Source organism: Taudactylus pleione, unplaced genomic scaffold (genome assembly GCF_031769625.1).
Source record: "Taudactylus pleione unplaced genomic scaffold, aTauple2 ptg000070l, whole genome shotgun sequence".
Classification (NCBI taxonomy): Eukaryota; Metazoa; Chordata; class Amphibia; order Anura; family Myobatrachidae; genus Taudactylus; species Taudactylus pleione.
Window position 1 is genome coordinate 8,503,881 of NW_028284472.1, and position 21,027 is coordinate 8,524,907.

The following is a 21,027-nucleotide window of genomic DNA, read 5'->3' on the forward strand; positions in this document are numbered from 1 at the left end:
CTGAACCAAGAAAGAGAACCAAGAGACTCCGGATCTAGTGAGAGAGACACCACACTGCACAAGATAGCTGTTGGGGTGTTTCATCACTCTCCACTTTATCACTTTCCAGAGCTTAGTACATCTCCCCCACAGGGAACAGTAAGAGAATCCCATTGTGAAGTAAACAGTACAAGGGAACACCATAGTGGAACATCGCACCTCAGAGCTGCCAGCCTCCACAGCCACCCATTACATTATCGGTCCAGCCTGACTGGAAATCACATACCGTAGAAGAGGTTTGTGGCAGAAGGATTTAGAGGCGAGCACCACGGATGACTCATGGAAATTAAAAGAACTTACCAGTACCTTTTATCAGCGGGACGCCGCTGTTACATACAGGGACTAGTGCTCATTTTCACTAGTAAATCAATTTACACCAGGAGTAACAATAAGAGACACAAAGGATCGGCAGTGCATCTATGACCGGCTAAAAGCTATACAAGAAAAGGAGTGATACTATGGGGGTCTATTCATAAAGCAGTGAAAAGTCCTATTTAGCTGAAAACAGGGCTTTTCACTGCTGTCGGTGATTCATAGAGGGGGGTTACTGTGGAGAAGGTTCTTCCTTCTCCAGAGCCCCCCTCGCTTCGAGTATGAATCGGATCACCATACTTTTGTATGGTGAGTGCAAATCATAAAGGAATTGAAAACTCAGCTTTCCGTTCCTTTCCTGCAGTACAGATTTGCCATCTGAGGATGCCGTAATCTGTACCACAAGCCGAACAGACCAGGGAAGCTGCATGCTTCCCTGCTCTCTGCCCTGAACCTGGCGCTGGCCCCGCCCCTTTTCCCAGCATCCTTTGCAGCAGGTCTGACTGGCATGCACAGTGAGAATACAAACATATCGGGCTCCTGATATGTCTGTATTCTCACTGTTTTACAGGATCGCGGTGGGGCCGGATACCACCTGAAGACTCCGAGGAGGTAAGTGTACATGAATGGTTACAACACATCACTATATATCGCATCGATGTGATGCGACATATAGTGATATTTTTCAGTAGCCACTTCTTGTGCAACATGAATAGACCCAATTGTATTAAAGGGTGATAAAGCTATGATCATATTTCAGCCATACAGGGCATGTTTATGGAAAAACATACATTTCTTTCTAGAGCTGCATATTTCGTTTTCTTTATGTATTCTTTTTTTTTTTTTCAAACATTTTTTATTGAGACAATGTGTATTTATAATACAAAACATTTTTTGTTCCATACAACATTCAATTTAGAATCATATATAACAGAATATGATATAAAGACAAATTCCATCTGTATAAGTTACAACTACACCATTGAAAACATATCTTTCAAATTGAAAAACAAATCTTCAGTTTCGTCTTTTGCATTTATCTATTTACTATAATAAACCAGTACAAAATTATTGACCCGGAGAGAGAAACAGCCAAACCATCTTTCTAAATAATATTGATATTAATAGGAGGATCATCTACCGCTAATCTTGTGAGATACCATGTGGTATTTTTCAAGCTATGGTGTATTTGTTTTCTTGTGGTCTCTATCCAGTCCATTTTGAAAATAAAATATAATTTTGTCATAAACAGAGACCATTGGGGAGGTGAGCTATCCAACCATCCCTGCAGTATGGTTTTCCTGCCTGCCGCACTCATAATCAACAGTAATTTCTTACTATCTGAGGTCATACGCTGTTCTGGGTCAAAAAACCCCAATATTGCCCACTCCGGTGTAAAAGGGACATCATTTATAAATTTTGTCTCTGCATATCTACGAATCTGATGCCAAATTTTTTTTACTATTGGGCATGCCCAGAGACAGTCAAAGTTATCTGCTTCTTCCTGTTGACATCGTGGACATAAATGATTATTAGATGATCCCATTTTAAAACGCCTAATTGGGGATAAATATACATTGTGATAAACATTTATAAAGAGTTCAGTATACATACTGGCTGGCAAAGTTCTTCTAGAGAACTCCAAGGCCTTTTCTAATCTCAGAATCATCAGATTTGGGAAATGAGATTGTGGAATGGTCTACCGCCAGAGATTGGCCATACCTCCAGAGATTGTGGAATGGTCTACTATATCTCTTAAGAAAGTATAATGAACTGAGATAGCTCTATGGTTTGGAACCTGGTAAGACAGAAAGGAGTCCAACGTGTTATCCCAGTCCTTATCAGAGAAACGCTGTAAAACATGTGTAAGATAAGAGCGCATTTGCAGAAATGCCAATGGATACGGGTCTATCATTGGGAAATTATTTGATACCTCCGTATATGTAAGCATATGTTTTTCCTCTATTGAAACAAAGGATTTGATATTAGTTATACCTGCCAAACGCCATAGTATAAAAGGGTGAGCAGCCATGCCATCAAGGAAACTGGGATTACGGATCAATGGGAGATGAAGAGTGTGATAGGCATTTAATCCAGCCTTATGTCTTAAGATATGCCATATCTTTCAAGTTGTCCACAGTAGTGGATTTGATTTATATATCACAGATATCTCTTGATCATGTTGATGAAGAAAGCTGATTAAATCACTTTCTATTATAAAACTTTGTTCCACTGGAACATTAGTATATATGGAAGACTGAAGCAGCCAATCGCGCAAATGTCGCAAAAGTGCCGCCTGATTATATATAGCTATATCAGGAAAATTTATGCCTCCGTTATTCCTAGGTTGGCAAAGTTTTCGTACAGCTATTCTAGCTCTGCCTCCCATCCAAATAAATTGACGTATCAACTTATTAATATTAAATGTATCAGCTTTTGTCAAAAGAACAGGGAGAGATTACAAGAGATATATTAAACGAGGGATAGCCACCATCTTTAACAAATTAGCTCTTCCAAGAAATGACAAAGGAAGATGTTCCCATCCCCTGATATCCACACTCAATATATTTATTGCTTTTTTAATATTCAGTCTATAAAGATCGAAAATATTACGTGGTAACAAAATTCCTAAGTGTGGTATATATTGTTTAGTCCATTGTAAGGGGTATTGAGAGGCCCATCTAGGAGATCTAGCAGAGCTTTTAAGTGACATAGCCACTGACTTATTCATATTTATATGTAGACCAGACACTAGAACTAAATGTTCCAATTTACGCAACAGAAGGGGCAGAGATTGTTCAGGATTACCTATATAGAGAAGAATATATCCGCAAATGAGGAAATTTTTAGTTCCTGTCTACCTACAGAGATACCCTTAAATTCTCGCCAGGTCTGAAGATTTCTAAGAAGGGGATCTAATGCCAGGTTAAATAATAACGGCGAAAGGGGACAACCCTGCCGGGTGCCCCTTTCTAAATAAAAATGGGGACCTACTGTGCCATTGACCAGTAAAGATGATGAAGGATTTAAATAAAAAGAACGTATTAGCTCAACAAAATTTGTCTTAAAGGCTCTTCTCTCCAGCACCTCAAACAAGTACGGCCGCAAGACCATATCAAAGGCTCTCTGAATATCTAGGCTCAGCAATATATTTTCACCTCCCGATGCACCTGCTGATGCCACCACTGCTGCGATTGCCATTCTTATAGCCTTTACGGCATGTCGCCCTTGTACAAACCCTGTTTGATGTTCTGTCACTATGTGGGGTAAAATTGTTTGGAGTCGTAACACCATAATCTTAGCTAGGATCTTAAAGTCGACGTTTAAAAGACTAATAGGTCTATAAGATGACATCAAATTTGGGTCCTTGTCAGGTTTCGACAACAAAATTGTGTGTGCCTCATTGAATGTATCATATGGTGTGTTGTTATCATGTATTGTCTTATATAATTCCAATAATGCTGGGGTTATGTGAGTTTGTAGTATTCGATAATATTCGTTAGCAAAGCCATCTGACCCAGGGGATTTTCCTGCAGGAAGTAAAGTTATGGCTCTATTAATTTCTTCCATAGTTATGCTGCCTGCTAACGCCGCCCTCTGATCCTCTGTTAGCTTAGGTAATACTTCATCGGTGAGCAGGGTGGTTTGAAGTGTGCCATCAACAGGCGCGGAACAAAATAATTCTTCAAAATGTGTTTGAAATTGATTAACAATTTCTTTGGAGTCAGTCATTGTTTCTCCTGTAATAGGGTTTGTCAGTGTAGTGATGGTATGGCGTTGTCTGTGGGGTTTAGATAGGGTTGCTAAAAGCTTGCCTGCCTTGTTCCCCCAACGATAATATTTGTTTTTATTGTATTCCATAGAATGTTTTGCCTGTGTTAGCCGATATGTTTCTAATACCTGCCTGGCTTGTTTGTACAGATTCATATTTTCTGATGAGGGATCAACAGTATTTTGTTGAAAGGTGTCCTGTACTACATCTTTTAAGGCCTTGTATTTTGCCTTAGCCTCTCGATGCCTGCGGGACACGTAGCTTATAATGTGACCCCTCATTAGAGCCTTAGAGGCACTCCAAAAAAGAAGAGGATCATCCCAAGAGGACAAATTGTCCTCCACGTAGTTTGTCCAGTGGTGAGTAAGGTATGTTTTAAAATCATCAGATTGAGCCAGATAATATGGAAAACACCAAACATAATCTATTTGTTTCATGTGCGGATGAGAAAGAGCCAGTGAAACAGGAGCATGATCTGAAATAATTATATCATGTATATCTACCCCCTGTACCTCAGACATCAAACCATCCGAGATCAATATTTTATCGATTCTTGAAAGTGATCCATGTACCATGGATAGATATGTATGTGTTTTATCAGTGGGTTTCAATAGTCGCCACGGATCTGACATATTTAAATTATGCCTAAATATAGTGAATATTCGATTATTTGAGATCTGAGATCTCTGTGTTGTTAGTGATTTGTCAAGTGAGGAGTCTTCCAGCATGTTAATGTCCCCCCCCACTATGAGCGGATGAGTAAGCCTACTTTGGAGAAGGTGACCTAAATCCTGAATATACATATGAGTGTTTATATTTGGGGCATAGACATTTACTAAAGTATATGTGGTCTGATATAGTTCAACGTCTAGGATTATGTACCTTCCATCCGGGTCAACCGTTTGGGACAATATAGAGACTGGTAAATCCCTTTGAAAAAGTATGGCCACCCCTCTTGTCTTAGTTTCATAAGAAGCTGAATAACAGGAGCCCAACCAATTAGCTTTCAAAGTATGTTCTGCAGATGCAAGCCAATGGGTTTCTTGTAAAAATATTATATCTGGGTTAAATCGTTTAAGGTGGGTAAGGACTCTTTTCCACTTAATAGGGGTATTCAAGCCCATGCAATTAGTCTCATCAGGTAGCACCTCGCATTATACATATATATTCAGGATGTGCAGTCCAGAAATCTTTCCCATATACAGGGATATTCAAGCCACCTACATTCCAAGAAATGAACTGCATGGGTTTAGGGGGAAGCGTGGTTACTTGTTCATAAAATAGTGACGGCATGGCTACTCACCCAAATGATACAAGCAGAATCTGGCAAGATTCCCTCCCTATATAAAATGGCCCCCTCTCTCTCTCCAGGCCCCTGATCATCACAATCAAAATACATCGATAAAACAAAAATGTTGGAAAACATGGTCAGGTTTATCTCTTATTCTTTGTATCCAGTGTTGAAGACAATACTGGTTTAATACACAACATCTCAATTCGCCATTTTCAACATTTTCCACTAAATTCAAACTGATGGTGGACACCATCTATCAATAGAGGTGCGCACACAAATAGAAAACATATAAACTAAATATGAGTTAATTTGGGCCGTCAGCCCCTAGGAATATAAGAAGTAACACTCCCCTCCAGGTGTAATAACCCCTAATTTTATAACTAGTATTGATCAGTAATAACATTCTCAGCGTGGGGATCTGGGCGGTGACCGTGGATTCATAAAGTGTGACTTTGCCTTTTCTGGATCGGTAAAAAAGAATGTGGTGCCATCCTCCACCACTCTCAATTTAGCTGGATACAGCAGAGCAAATCTTATTTTTTTATTGAACAGAAAAGTGCAAATCTCTGAAAAATCCTTGCGCTTTTGGGTGACAGTAGTCGAAAAATCTTGAAATATAAAAATTTTATTGTCGTTTATTCACAGTTCCTTCTTTTTGCGATAGGCAGCCAGAATTTTTTCTTTTGTTCTAAAATCTAGATATCTAGCCAAAACTGGTCGAGATCTCCTTCTTGCTCCCTCCTGCTCAATTCCTAATCTATGGCCTCTTTCAATATAGGGAACTTCTATACTGACATCTAGTTCCAGAGTGTTTGGGAGATCAGTTGTTAGAAAAGACATTAAATCTGCTCCAGATACTGATTCTGGAATGCCTATGAAGCGCAGGTTATTGCATCTGGAGCGATTCTCAAGGTCATCAATTTTATCCTGCATTTGTTGAATTAATCTAGCATGAGAATCTACTCCAGATTGACAGGCCTGCACATGGTCCTCTGCATCACTTACTCTCGTCTCCAGTGCTACAATACGTGATGCATGAGAGTCGATTCTAGCAAGACCAGATTCTAAGCGCATTTGGAGATCCTCAAACCTCTTGTCCATCAAAGGCATCATAAAATCTGATATTTCTCGTGCCGTCAAAGGGGTGGTCTTATCGGGCAGGATTTCCGGGGGTTCCCGATTCAGAGAGAGATGGTGAGGGTGGCCCTGATTTCTGGGAAGAACCTTTTGCCTTACCATTTTTATTTGATGCGGTAGGATGTTTGGGAGGCATGTTTCTATCAACAAATCTGTCCATACCCCTCGTGTTAATTGGTCACCTGGGTAGGGTTTGTATTACCATTGGTTAATGTGACATTTCAATAGTTCCCAGAGGTAGCGCTCCACAATTATTACAATAGTCTACATTTGGACAACAAAAAATATCCAAATATTCTGATATGAAGTAATAAAATAAATTTACAGTGGTTGTTTCAAATTTACTCACAAATCAAATAATACCAATAACGGTCACTAGATGGCAGTCACGATACCTCTTATTGTTTTGAAAGAAAAATCAGGCTGGTCTGAATAATTATTCTATCACAAATATAACAATTATAGAAAACGACCACTAGATGGCAATCTTATGGTGGGTACACACTACCCGTTATGCTCCCTGAGCGATATCGTGTAGTGTTGTCCCCGGCAGGCTGTGCTCAATGTCGTTCATGACATTGAGCACAGCCGCTGAACGATATCATTAATGATATTGTTCAGCGCCGGGCTCTCTCCCCCATTCCCTGAAATGCAGCAACCTGACGAGATCGTCAGGTTGGCCTGCATGTCAGCCCGATGAACGAGGATGACGAACGACCCGCGGGAACGCGCGTCGTCGTCATCGTTCATCTTTTTTGCATTAAAAATGGACGATAAAGTGGACGACTGAACGATAACGATATCATTATCGTTCAGTCGTCCACTTTATCGCCCAGTGTGTACGCACCATTAGTATTGCAGATGTGTTGAGATACAATTTTTCTTGGCCTGAAACAACCAATTATTTTCTGTAATTCCACAATAACAGTAATTTATAAATTGGTTTGTTTGTTAAAAAAAATCAAGGGGTAGAGGAGGGAGAGCAGATTAGGTAGGGTGGGACAAAGATTAGGGGGGCAAAGGAAACACAAACTGTAAACAGGGAATATAGGGGAGCAGAACATACAAGGAGAGATTAGCGATAAGGAGAGGTAAACTTCTCAGTCCCCCTTACTGCAGCCTCAATGACACAGTCACAAAGTTACCAGTGTGATGTCCAGTACATGGGAGACAGCTGGATATATAACAGAGCCAGACACCACCCGATAAGCAGCAGCCATTAGTAGAAGGTCTCCAAAGCCATCGGATGTCCCTGGTTGAATGCCAGAGGAAATTAGACCTGTGGCAGAAGCTTTGCAGGATGGAGAAGTGAGGATCACCTCACAGCAGCTTGTAGGTTAGAGGGTCTGGGTACAGGCACACCACCCGGAAAAAGCATCGGGCTCCTCCACACAGCAGCCAGGTCCACAGCATTCAGCACAGGGTGCAGATTAAAGCTGCATGCAGCAGTCCGGGCACACGCACACCACGGGGGAGGACCCCAAGGGTCTCTGCACTGCAGTCAGGTGAACAGAACTCCGCACAGGATACAGAGCAGAGCGGATCACAGAAGGGGACAGCCAAGTGCAGAGAGGAAGCCCCATACCTTACGAGGGAAAGCCTCCCCACAACAGCGGAAGGCACAGGAGACTCGGGAGCCCAGGGTGACAGCAGCTCCGTCGGTGATGTCAGACGGCCGCCCGGACAGCAGTCAGAAGGAGGTACACAGCGTCCGCAGCTCTCCAAAGGCACATCCAGTGCCACTGGCTCTAATAAAGCAGGTAAGCAGGCAGGGATCCCTCAGGACAAACTGCCATTCTCGACAGCAGGCTGCTTACATGTTGGGTTATTCGGCTTCCAGATAAGTCACTGGGGGTATAAAAGGGTGGACAGCAGCTCTCCAATGTCCACTCCAGGGATCAAATTTCTCAGTCAGAGGTAAATCTGGCAGAGTAATGCAGGGATAGTGCCGAGGAAAATACCGCACCTTCCCTCGCTCCAATAGATAGGCCACTGCTATTAATGGCCGGACTTCAGTGTTTTAAAGGTCTCCCCACAAGATAAAAGCACCAAGTTGTTCCTCCACACTTCCTCCAGTTGCTATTTTGGAAATGGAGTACAAAAAGGCACTAGAATTAATGGATGGTGAAGGATTACAGAAGCCTTTGTAGGGAGAGTGGTAAAAGTGCGGCCATGCTGGATGCCCCGCCCACCGGAAGTCTCTTTATGTATTCTTTATGATGCTACATATTTGCAATCTCTACTTCTACTGTTACATGCTGAAAAGGAATCGGTATGATATGCCGGCTGTAGGGATGCCTCCTGTCAGAATACCGACAGCTGCATCCCAAAGGTTGGTATCCTGACAGGGGTCGGATAAGTATACTTACCCTCCCCCCTCCCTCCCTAACCATTAGATCCTGAACCTAAGTCCCCCTCCTTCGTGCCTAAACCTAACCATCCCCCCTTAGTACCGAACCCCCCAGGGGTGCCTACCCTAACCTCCCCCCAAAACCTAACACTAATCCGGCTAACTGCCCTAACCCCACCCCCCTGTGGCTAAGAGGACGGCCGCCCAAAATTTATCTTGTTTTGGCATCCGTCCGTCTTCTTTCCGGCGTCGGGATTAAGATAGGTTTCAGTATGTTGACGACTATCTTAACTCCCTTGTCGGGATATCAGCATCGACATTTAGACCGGCGGCCACGACCCACTCGCAGTGTCTATGCTTACAGTAACAATGTTTCAAAAGATTACAAGTGCACCATGAGAATGTTGTTACAGTGTAAAGCTTTTATTTTATAGCAAAAAAACAATATCTATTATTCATATGACTTGCCTAAATAGCCGATTCTAAAGCACTGTACCGCTGTTCATAATACCATACTCCAAATCAATAGGGATCTACCACGCACATCTCACCGCCATTCTTTCCTAATGTTTACGAGTTTTGCAATTAAGAAATAGAAGTTATAGGGGCAAAACGTTGAACCTTGTTAAATCTGCGATCTGTGATCTGTGATGGATTCACACATTATTCTCTTGAAATTCATAATCACTAACAATTTTAATTTCATTGTTTTGCTAATTTCTGCAGACAGGTTTTTTCTGGTCATATCTTCCCCTTTAAATGTTTTTTTTTTGTTAGATATTATAATTGAGTGTTTGCCAAATGCTGTTTTTTTGTTTTGGCTTCATGTGTGTCCCACGCTGAATTTGAGATAAAGGTGAAGCACCATGGTTAGAAAGTGAATTACAGCTGCATTGCAGGTGCCAGAATCAGTCACGCTTATGCTTTGATACACCGATCACAGAATGGATTTGGGGTTCTCTGTAGCTATGTACTTTGTGCTGATTTTGACACTTTTATATATTATGAACTGTTGGAATAAAATAAAAACTGCAAATTTTCCCCCTGGACCGAAATGCTGGCCGCTGATCGGGAACTTACATCTCGTTAATCTAACCAAGCCTCATCTGACTTATTTACAGGTAAGATACAGTAATGTCATAACTTAGCAAATGAGAAACATGTTTATGTGAAATACAATATAACAATGTAGGAAGGCTTTGTAAAGATAACATCCAGTATATACATTTATGGAAAGAAAAACTAAAATATGATTGTGAATTAATACTACATTTATAAAGAGAAATGAACAAGAAAACAAATGCTGTAAGTCAAGACAATTTTTTTTTTTTGCAACCCAAAAATCTTTGACCGTATAGTGCTAAAAGCAAACACAAGAGATAGAGTTTTGCTCTAATTATATGACTTATCTTCAAATGCTATAACATAAGCTAGCCAACGGCAATAGTGTTCTCTTCTTATTCTACTACTTCCTATTCCAGCCATAACAATTACACATAATTTTTTAGGATTTTTAAAATAATCAAAACTTCATCTCTATGGTGACGATGTTGCCCAGAATATTATCGGGCAACATCGTCACAATTTTTTTTAAATTATTAAAATTTATGGCCCCTATTCAACAATATTTTTTGCAGGGACAGTGGTTGCGGTAACACGCTGTCCCTGCGATGTTACAGAAGGCATTGTTATCAGTTTCCGAAAAGAATACCTTCTGCTTCTGCGCATGCTCAGTTATGTGATTCCGAACAGTCTCCGTCCCTGCTTTGCGGTGACCGTGGAGGGGAGAGTACAAATACCACCTGTCCAAATTGATTGACATGTGCACACAGGCTTTATATTAGCCTGTATACATTTATATTTATGTGCTTTTATATTTAAAATGTATATAATAGCACATAAATATAAATGTATACAGGCTAATATAAAGCCTGTGTATACATGTCAATCAATTTAGGCAGGTTTGACAGGCTTACAGTACCTGTCGGCGGTCACATCAAAGCAGAGATGGGGACTGGATGGAGTTACAAGATCCTGCAGGGACTTATGGGAAAATTTCCCTCTGTCCCTGCAGTTTTTGGGAAATTTCATGTATTTTCTTCATATAACGCCATACTGAGATGGCGTTATATAAAGTAAAGATTTATCGAGTAATTTGATGCTTTTTGCTTTGCTGAATAGCAAAAATCGTTAAAGCACTATAGAGAACAATGGCTGATCCCTACTGTGCGGTACTCTGCGAGATGGGAATTAATGGAGAAGATAATTGTGTTATCTTCTCCATTAACCCATTGCTGAATAATGGATTCACATAAAAATGTGGAAATGATAGCTTCCGCATTTTTTTATATAAAGAAAATCATTGCTGAATAGACACCTATATCGCTAAGATAATGAGTAAACTAACAAAGTCTTCCATTCCCTCCCCTCCCCTCCCCTCCTCTCCCCTCCCTCCTGTGGTAGGATCTCGTCTTCCGCAAGCCCCAGTGAGCTTCCTGCTCTATTACTGACATCACGAGTGATGTCAGTAGGGCCACCCACAAATGGCAGGCGTTCCTTCAGGATTTTTGATTGACTTATTAAGGTGTGTGATGGAATACAATTATTTTCAATGGGTTCTATATGAAAATATCGGGGACCGCAATGGGGTAAAATGTGGCCCCTATGTATACCAACATTTACATGCACTTCTTTGAACAGACGTACATTCTCCCAAAGTATGGAGATAGGATTAGATATCTAAAACATTTTATAGATGATCTGTTTATGATTTGGTCTGGTGATTTTGATGGCTTTGTGACAATGATGAGTGAACTCAATGATCTACCCACTACAATTAAGTTTACATATACGGTCAACCATGAACGAGTTGACTTTCTTGATTTTTAGGGTCAATACAAAGATTGCTACAACCTTATTCCGCAAAAAGATGAACCGGAACACCCTGCTGCTTGCTACTCTGTAGCCTTCACCCTGAGCATCAGAAATCTAGTCTTCCTGTGTCACAGTGAACCTGATATTGCTGAATTCCAGTTGCATGAGATGGAGTTACACTTTTTGGAATGAGGGTACTCACATAAAGTTGTCCAATCTTGTTTGGCAAAAGCGAGGAAGAAATTTCAGTATGCTACAGTCCAACAGATATGTCAAGACAAGCTGAAGAATCATATTATCTTTTCCAGTCTATACGATACCCATGCCACCAGTGTTCAAAAAGCTATTTATAACAACTGGCAGATAGTAAAAACTGACACATCCTTGCCCTTTAAGGATAAGACTCCCTTGATATCCTTATGCAAAGGGGCTAGTCTCAGACAATTATTGATGACACCAACATTATGGAAGTCACCTATTAATGTCAAGGATATGCGCACAGGATGTTTTCAATGTATCAATTGTATCACCTGTCGTAGTATGAATGTCGGTAGTGTTTTTAAACACCCTCATACAGGCAAATCAATTAAAATGAAACACAGACTCACATGTACTAGTGAGTTTGTTGTGGATATGCTAATTGTTCTCTGGTATATATTGGCCTAACGTCAAGACCGCTCTGAGAGCGAATGGCTAATCACTGAAGTTCGTTTCGGCAAGCACAGGCTACTGGTGTCAGCAACAAGCCAGTGGCTAAACATTTTTTGCCAAGGGACACATACTGGCATCTTTGAAATGCATGGTCATAGACTGGCAACCACCTTTGCTTAGAGGTGGTGATAGAGAATTGGCACTCAAACATCACAAAACTAAATGGATTTATGACTTGGATACTGTTGCCTCACGGGGCCTAAATGAGCATATTTCATTCAATGTTTTTTTGTAAAATAATTTTTTGATTCTTTTTATATATTTTTGGATTAGCTGGTTTTTAATTATATATTTTTGTGTTTTTCCTGTATGTGTATTATTGTATTAACATTTGCATGCCTATTAGTAGAGCCTTGTGATAATAAGCTGTGGTCAATGTGATGGATCCAATGTTTAGATTATATCACAAGATGGTGTATGAAGAGCGTATTGTTTACTTTTTACACCATGCCTGCAATCCCCTTGTTATGATTGGTTCCGATACCGTTGTCGGACAATGAGATTGGCTTGTCTGAGTTAAGCCCTCATAACTGTATATGCGGTTATGTACACAGTCTCTGATGTCTATGTGGTTATGTTGCTGGGATACCTGAGCCGCTTGGTGATTGGTGCCTTTGTGCAGCTGGACACTGATTGGGTGTTTCTTCCCAAGTGACCTGCTGACGAGCCCCCTGTCCTTGAGTCTACTATAGTGACTGGTGTTATCGCGCGACTGGACACGTAGTGGGTGTCCGCCCCACATCCACTCTTCTTGTCCTATTTGATGTTGAGAAAGAGGCTTGGAACGTTTTTCATGTTTGTGGGCGTGGCAATGGCAGCATGCGTGTCAGCATGTGCCGCACTATGACATGTTGATTACATGGCTCACACCTGGTAGTTATTGCCTTTGTTATTTAGACTTTGTTGTTTATTTAATATGGTTGCACTTTATCTGATGGCTTGAGCAGTGCATGACATTGTATTTACCTTGACAAAGGCCCCACGTGGGGGCCAAAACGTCGGACTTAGCCTGTTACACTGGCGGTATGTGATCAATAAATAGCTGTCTTTTTTCTGCAAATAGTGACTGCCCTCTTCCTCTTGGAATCTTTTCTATATATACAGTATGGATCTCAAGTTTTTGTGGGTCGCATTGAGGTTGCACCCCAGACGGGTTGCTGCTGTGAGCGCGGACTTTATTGCAAAATTATATATATATATATATATATATATACACAGAGTGTGTGTATGTAATGTATATACAGTATATATATATATATATATATATATATACATATACAAAATCCTCAAGGGTGGCACTCCCAACATCAATGGTGCAGCGTGCAGGTGCCTTCCAACACAAGTCAGCAGTTGCTGACCCAAAGTATACAATACATACAGGCGGCACTCTGGGCCTGATTCAGAGCCAGACGCTATTTGCACTCACTCGTTTAGAAAAAGGGGCCGGATATTTAAATAGAGCGCTCGCTCTTTGCGGTCTGTTGACACCTCTATGTCTGAGCGAGCGAACAAAATATGCGCTCGCTATTTTTGTAAAGCCGTACGCATCATACGTCATCTCCGCTATTTATTAGATTAATCGAGTACATCGAAAGGCGTCTGAACTGCTCACAGTGCTTGTGGTTGGATTTTCCTACTGCAATCATGCGAACAGTTCAGGCTAAGAGACAACCAAGTGACGTGGTCGATGATGCTGCTTTGTTAATTATGCACTCCCATTAAACACCCGTCTTGACCGTTTGGCACGCCTGCGTTCTGATCTCCACTCCCCGTTTTCAAGCACCTTCCCCTGTTACCACCCACAAACGCCTCATCCTGTCACTCAAATTAGCAGGCACTCGCTATTTTGCGAACACATGATTTCTGACCGCACGGACTGGTTGGCGCATGCGCATTACGACCCATACGCATGCACAGATGTACGAACATCGCTCGGAGCGAACGGACGGCCACTTACGAGCGGCTCTGAATCAGGCCCTCTGTCTCCAATGTGAACAAATCACGATGTTTCAGAGCATTTATTGTAGCCCCTTCATCAAGGTAAAACAGTTTACATACAAACACCAACAAACAATTATACTCACATATCACCACGTGAAATCCGTTCTGCGCGCTGTCCAAGGCCGGGTCACCCGGATACTGCGCGTTGCTGGGTTGTGGGCGTCTCCTCGATCCCATGACTGACGCAATGCCAGCGCTGGTGTGGGGAGAGTGTTGATGATGTCATCAGCAGGTGACACAGCCTCGGACAGCGCGCAGAACGGATTTCACGTGGTGATATGTGAATATAAATGTTTGTTGGTGTTTGTATGTAAACTGCTTTACCTTGATGAAGGGGCTACAATAAATGCTCCGAAACGTCGGTTATCTGTTCACACTTACCTGTGTTGATTTATTGGAGACAGAGTGCCACCTGTGTGTATTGTGTATATATATATATATATATACATATATATAGTGTGTGTATATATACTACAAACAGAAGGCGGCATTCCATGACTTGAAAAGGCAAGCAAAGATGTCTCTTTATTACATCGACATTTCGGGGACTGCTACCACGTCATCAGGACAGACATAAGTGCCGGATTCAGTGTGACCAGTATATATATATATATATATATATATATATCCAGGTAAGCCGGATGTCACGCAATGTGCGGTACTTCCGGTTGTGGCAATAGAGAGCGGAATATTGTGTGAGTATATGTGCAGATTGACCTATGTTATTGCTGAGTATGGATGGCTATTGGAGCCTCCATGATAATGTTGTTATAGCTATGTGATATGCTAATACAGATGGGGCCATACATATCGTTCGCAAAGTGACGGTGATGTCACTTCCGGTCGCAACACATTTGCACACTGTTTGTTTAAGGGATACAGGTATATAAGAGCATGCAGATGCCTGTTAGTGGTTGTTTCTACATTATGGCTGACTTTGTGGCACATTGTGGGTATTGAGAAAGGTCCCTGTGTGGAACGAAACGTCAACCAAGGACAACTGTCATTTATACAGATGAAAATAATAAAGTGTAGAGCATATTTCTCTTCTTTTTGGATTAAGCCTGGTGAGTGCACTCTTTTTTACCTGGATATCATGGCTGTTTCATTGGACTAGCCTGTAGTGCCCACATCATAAAATAATGCATTTTGCCCCAATAAAAAAACAACAGGCATACCACAGTGTTTTCTTAGGTATAGGATCCCAGTTGCTGGAGGGAAAGGATGTTAGCAAAGCCAAATTCCAAGTTCAAAGCAAGGGGTTTGGTACAAAGGTGATCAAGTCAGATTTAGACAGGAATTCAAAGGGGTTAAACAATACCCTAGTCACAAACATACAGTAGCCAGAAGTAACAGAATAGGAATCTAGGCCAAAGCCTAAGACAAATCAATGTCAAAGTGCAGGAAATCCATTAGTAGCAGAGCAGATTATGGGATAGAGCACAATATTCAGCCCCTGAGGATATTGACTTATATTTCCACAACCTGCATGGAATTGACTGTGGGCAGGAGGGGATGGAGTCAGGATACCGGCGGGCACTATCCCACCCTGCCGATATCTCGACACTGACATCCCGACATGGGACTAAAGATAGGCATCGTAATCCCGACACCTATCATTAGTCCCACTACAAAATCCTGACAACAGGCATTCCGGGGGTTTTAGCATCTAGCCATGAGGGGGAGGGTTAGGTTTAGAGACCCTCAGGGAGACTTCTGGTTAGTCACCTCCTGAGAGGGTTATGGTAGGGAAAGGGGTGGTTAGGGTTAGGCACCTATAGGGGGGTAGGCAGCCCCCCAGGAGGGTTAGGTTTAGGGTGCAGCATTGGGGGGGTTAGGTTTAGGCACTAACAGGGGGGGTTAGAGTTAGGCTCTAAGGGGGAAGGTTAGGATTAGGCAACACTAAGGAAGGGTTAGGGTAGGGAGAGGAGAAGGTTAGGGTACTTACCTGCTGCAGTCGGGATTTCAATCCATCGGGCTGCCACTGTCAGTATTTGATCAGATGGCTGAACAGACGCTGGCATTACATACCAATTCCAGCAGGAGGAGGGCCAAGGGTGCCAAGAGAGGGGGATGTGTTTAGTTGTTGGAGGGGTCCGGAGGGGACCCAGGTATGCCACCCCCCCTCCCTCTTGCTTGTCAGCAGTCCAGCACACACTGCTGTTTGATGGGCTACAGTGGTACCAAGGAAACTTACCTCCTCTCTCTGTTCAGGGGTTGGGGGGAGCAATCACACTGATCATGCCCATCCATGGGCTCAACTCCATGTCGCTGCAAATATTTTTTCAAAAAGGGGCATGGCCACACCTCCCACGATTAGTCCATGCCATTCAAGTGTAACAGGGCTCTGGCTGACTCTCTATAGCCCTGAGGAGGGCAAATGGAAACACGTACTGGATGGCCAAGTAATTCTGATCTTGATCCATGGTTCACAACTGTAGCTGTGGCTCAACTGGCAAAGCACAGGATTGTAATACAACTGGTCCCAAGTTCAAATCCCATGGAGAGCATCATTTTCTTGTGTGAATGTGACAATACAGGATTGATTTTGCTGTTTGATATTAATGGACCAATTAAAAGATTAAACTAAATGTGGTTTGCTTCTCAGGTGCATCCTATTCAATGTGAAAGCACATCAATGGATTTTTTTTACAGAATTACTATGCATAATTTTATTAAATTGGGTACAAATTAATGGAAAAATTATTAATATAGTGATCATATTCTTTCTGGGTAAGGAAGGCTCTAAAGGGAACTGCCAGGCAAACCTTCTATCCTTATTAAATCAGCAGATAAGGGCAGGGGATCATAATATGAGACACATCAGACTATTTAGTGTAAGTTCATTTTTATCAGTTTCTGAAATCAGATCCCACTAAACAATTTCAATATGAATTAAGATTTCTTTAGGAGGAGGCTGTGGAAATAAAGTGTTGTCTTTGTTTATTAAACACCCTGTGACAGCAAAATAAAATCACCTCCCAAGAACCACAATTCATTGAGCACTTCCCTAATGACCAAATATTTCAGGGATAGGGTCCCTCACCCTAATTTGTCACTTTTGTTGGGTTTACATCTGCAAAGTCACTCTGCCTCTGTGAGGTCACTTTTTAAGTACACCACTCTTTTTTTAAAATTTGTTAAACAAATTTAAAATGAATATTAATGAAAATTAATTGTGTCAATTGAGATGTACAAGCTCTGTATTCTAACATCCCTCATAAGAAAGGGCTTTCTGCTTTTAAATAATCTTTTAGAGAAGATGGTAGGATCTCAGACAGTCAGTGTAGCTTTATTCATAAACCTATTTCTTTAATGTTTTACACAATTATTTATTTGTGATCGCATTGTTTTCGTCAATCTTTTGGGATGGCCATGGGCACAAAGATTGCCCCGAGTTTTGCCAACTGGTTGTTGCTTAGTATGTTTGAAGATCAACATCTGTGGTTGGGGGCCCTCTATGCTCTATGACCTTTATCAGGTGCTTAAATGTTAGAGTCAGTACTACTTAACTATACTGGAATGCCTTAAAACTTAGGATCACATAGACAAAACCACAGAAAAGATGTAACAGTTTATTTAGTACACGTTAAGGTAACAATACAATACAAAACACAGCAATATAACAGCCAATGGTAGCTTAACAATTGCCAGGTTGATCACTAATCCCTTAGTTCAGATCTTTCCTACAGAACATTCCTGGGAGGAGAAAATACCCCACACCTCAATTTTCTCCATTTCCCCAATCAAATTTCCATGCTTTTCTATTCGCTCAGTGGGGTGATAACAAATTGCCATATACCCTGTGATTGCTAATTCCCAAAATAGGCTGTATTGGGCTTGTAGGGACCTTCCCATTGTTACTCTTTACCCCCTTGCGGTATAGGTGAAATTGTGTCTAATGGTCATCATTAAGGAACAATAGGAACTGACCAATGTTAACAAAGAAATGTGTGTATGGTAATGAGGTGTCCTCCCATTGTTAATCCATCCTATACTTTTATAACGAAGAGAATTTTTGTGAGAACACTGATTTTTGGTTCACTACAATAGCACCATTGAAGGTGTGCATCTTAAGGGGTCCCTGCTAAATACACTGTACACTTGAGCAAAGGCTAATTTGGCTCCAGGCCTGTATGACACACAGAGAAGCCTATTTTGTTATACTGGCTTCCACTATGTACAACTGCTGGTCTCCTGGCAATTTCGCTGTGTAGTGACTAATACGGTTTTGTCTTCAGCTTCTATTTTGGTATATGTAGCTCTAGGTAAATATGCTCACCACTTGGATAACTGATCAACAGCAGCTGGTGAACTTTGAGTACATGATATAAATTCACTTCTAGAGCACACTCCTAACATCTTATGGTTCGGAACTGTAAAGTAGCTTGAAATATACAATAACTATAATATAATATTTCACTTTGTATTGTGAACTTCAATGCATATCAAATCTATATCATGAAGTAAAACTATTTGGAATTAAATAAAGTACCAGGACCAGATGCTAACCAGCTTCACTTATCCGTTCAGTAATATCTTTGTGTGTTCTCTTGTGACACTGAAGGGTCCCCATGCTTATCCATGGCACAGTATATATATATATATAAAGTATGGTGGTCCTGACTTGTACCAACCCAATGACTGTTCTCAAGATACTGTAGCATTGCCAGAACATAAGCATTGAAAATACTTTATCCTTGTAATATAGCATTGTTTTTAAACTCAGTACTGTTTAAATTAATTGTTTTCATTAAAATAGATTAAAAGAAAGTTAAGTAAATAAAAAAAATTATAAGTTACAGTACATATTATACTGTATATAATATTGCTTATGTGTATGTCAATTATACTGCACTGCAGCAGAGACTGGCACGACAAATTGACATTTTTACCTCTGCGGGCCAGTATTGCTAAGACAGCTGAGTAATGTCTAGCTGCCACGGCAATATTTTCTTGTGAAATGCAAAAAGTATTTAAGTTTTTATAGGCACACTGAGTGTTGATAAATAAATTGCAGTTATCTTTGCCATAATTTTTTAACATAAAGCTGTCTTAGATATAAAATAAACATAAATTATATAAAAAATCTAACTAGAAACACACTAAAAGAGAAAACAAGATGAACTTTTATGTTCTTTTCTGTCCTAAAATTATATGTTTCTATATTTAAGTTTGGTAAATATGTTAAAAATTAAAGCACAGGCACATTAACAAAGACAATTCTTTAAACTCAAGGCTTTCGGTGGAAATCATCGAAACAGAAGCCAAATATAACAGTGAACTAGGTTGTACCCACTTACCACATGACATCTAACATTTGCTAACTGAGCTTTGGAAGCATTATGAAAGGGCGAAGTTCCAGACACATTTACCTCTTAGTTGATATTGCTAAAAAAAGGAACCTCAAAAATATAATACAGCATCATTTCATGTGGTAAGTTTTAATTGTGTCTAGTTTTTCAGTGAAGCAAATCCAATGTTATATCATTAGTTTAAGAAAGCTTTGTAGCTGTTTTTTTCTTGAAATTATTTTTTGGATTTGTGTTTTATTATGTTCTATACATTGTATTTAAGCTTGCAAAGACCTATGGCTCGGTGTTTAGTGTACAGATGGGCATGAAAAAGATGGTGGTCTTAGCCGGATATGAGACGGTGAAAGACGCACTCGTCAATCATGCCGAAGAGTTTGGAGAAAGGGCAAAAATAAAAATATTCAAGGACATGGACAAGGGAATGGGTGAGTCAGTTTGAAATCATTCATTGTTTTTATCTTTTTTGTGCTGTAGTCAAACATATTCCTTAATACACAATGAAACAGCATCAAGAAGAATAGCTTCACAATGCCAATGTCACAAGGTCTCCAACGTTTGTAGACAATCTGATGCAATCTACTCTTACTATTCCCATTTGCACAGTATTAAGTTGTGTAATAACTAATTCTCCATGCCAATATCTTAACCGTAAAAACTAATAAACAAAAATTATCAATGCTTAGGTTTTAGCAATATACAGTTGCAACCAGGCCTTGCATAGGTTTCATTTGCACTAGGCCCCAACATCGCAAGCTCACACTTTTATTCTCAAAATTCTAAAAGACGATCGGATAGTAGAAGGAGATCAGATACCATTATGTGTCTTAAACTATTCTTGTATTCAGGATTTCTCCCGGGCTGCCCCATACCTCTGAAATTCCCTCCCTCAATCCATTAGACTTTCATTCAGCCTCCCAGCCATCAAGTGTGTCATTAAAACAATTTTTTTTTAGTTTTAGCTTCACCACCCCCTCTACATAAATATGCTACTTGCTCACAGTTATGTATTTATGTATACTGGGGGAAATGTATCAAGCCTTGGAGAGAGAGAAAGTGTAGATAGATAAAGTACCAACCAATAAGCTCCTAACTGTCATTTTTCAAACACAGCCTGTAAACTGGCAGTTAGGAGCTGATTTGTTGGTACTTTATCTCTCTCCACTATATCTCTCTCCAAGGCTTAGTACATCTCCCCACTGTCTGTACTAGTCTATTCACTTTG

General features: G+C 40.7%; 1 protein-coding gene across 2 annotated transcripts in view; it reads left to right on the forward strand.

The window, feature by feature from the left end:
• The first annotated feature begins 9,809 nt into the window (after window positions 1-9,809).
• LOC148533742 (cytochrome P450 2K1-like) overlaps window positions 9,810-21,027 on the forward strand; it is a 51,548-nt gene continuing 40,330 nt past the window's right edge. Inside the window, exons 1-2 of one of the 2 annotated variants that reach the window (XM_088467331.1) lie at window positions 9,810-10,025; window positions 20,068-20,230. In XM_088467331.1, coding sequence (XP_088323457.1) covers window positions 9,849-10,025; window positions 20,068-20,230 — 340 coding nt within the window. In that variant the 5' untranslated portion in view covers window positions 9,810-9,848. The remainder of the gene's footprint in view (window positions 10,026-20,067; window positions 20,231-21,027) is intronic. The other variant, XM_088467330.1, reaches the window with a different exon arrangement.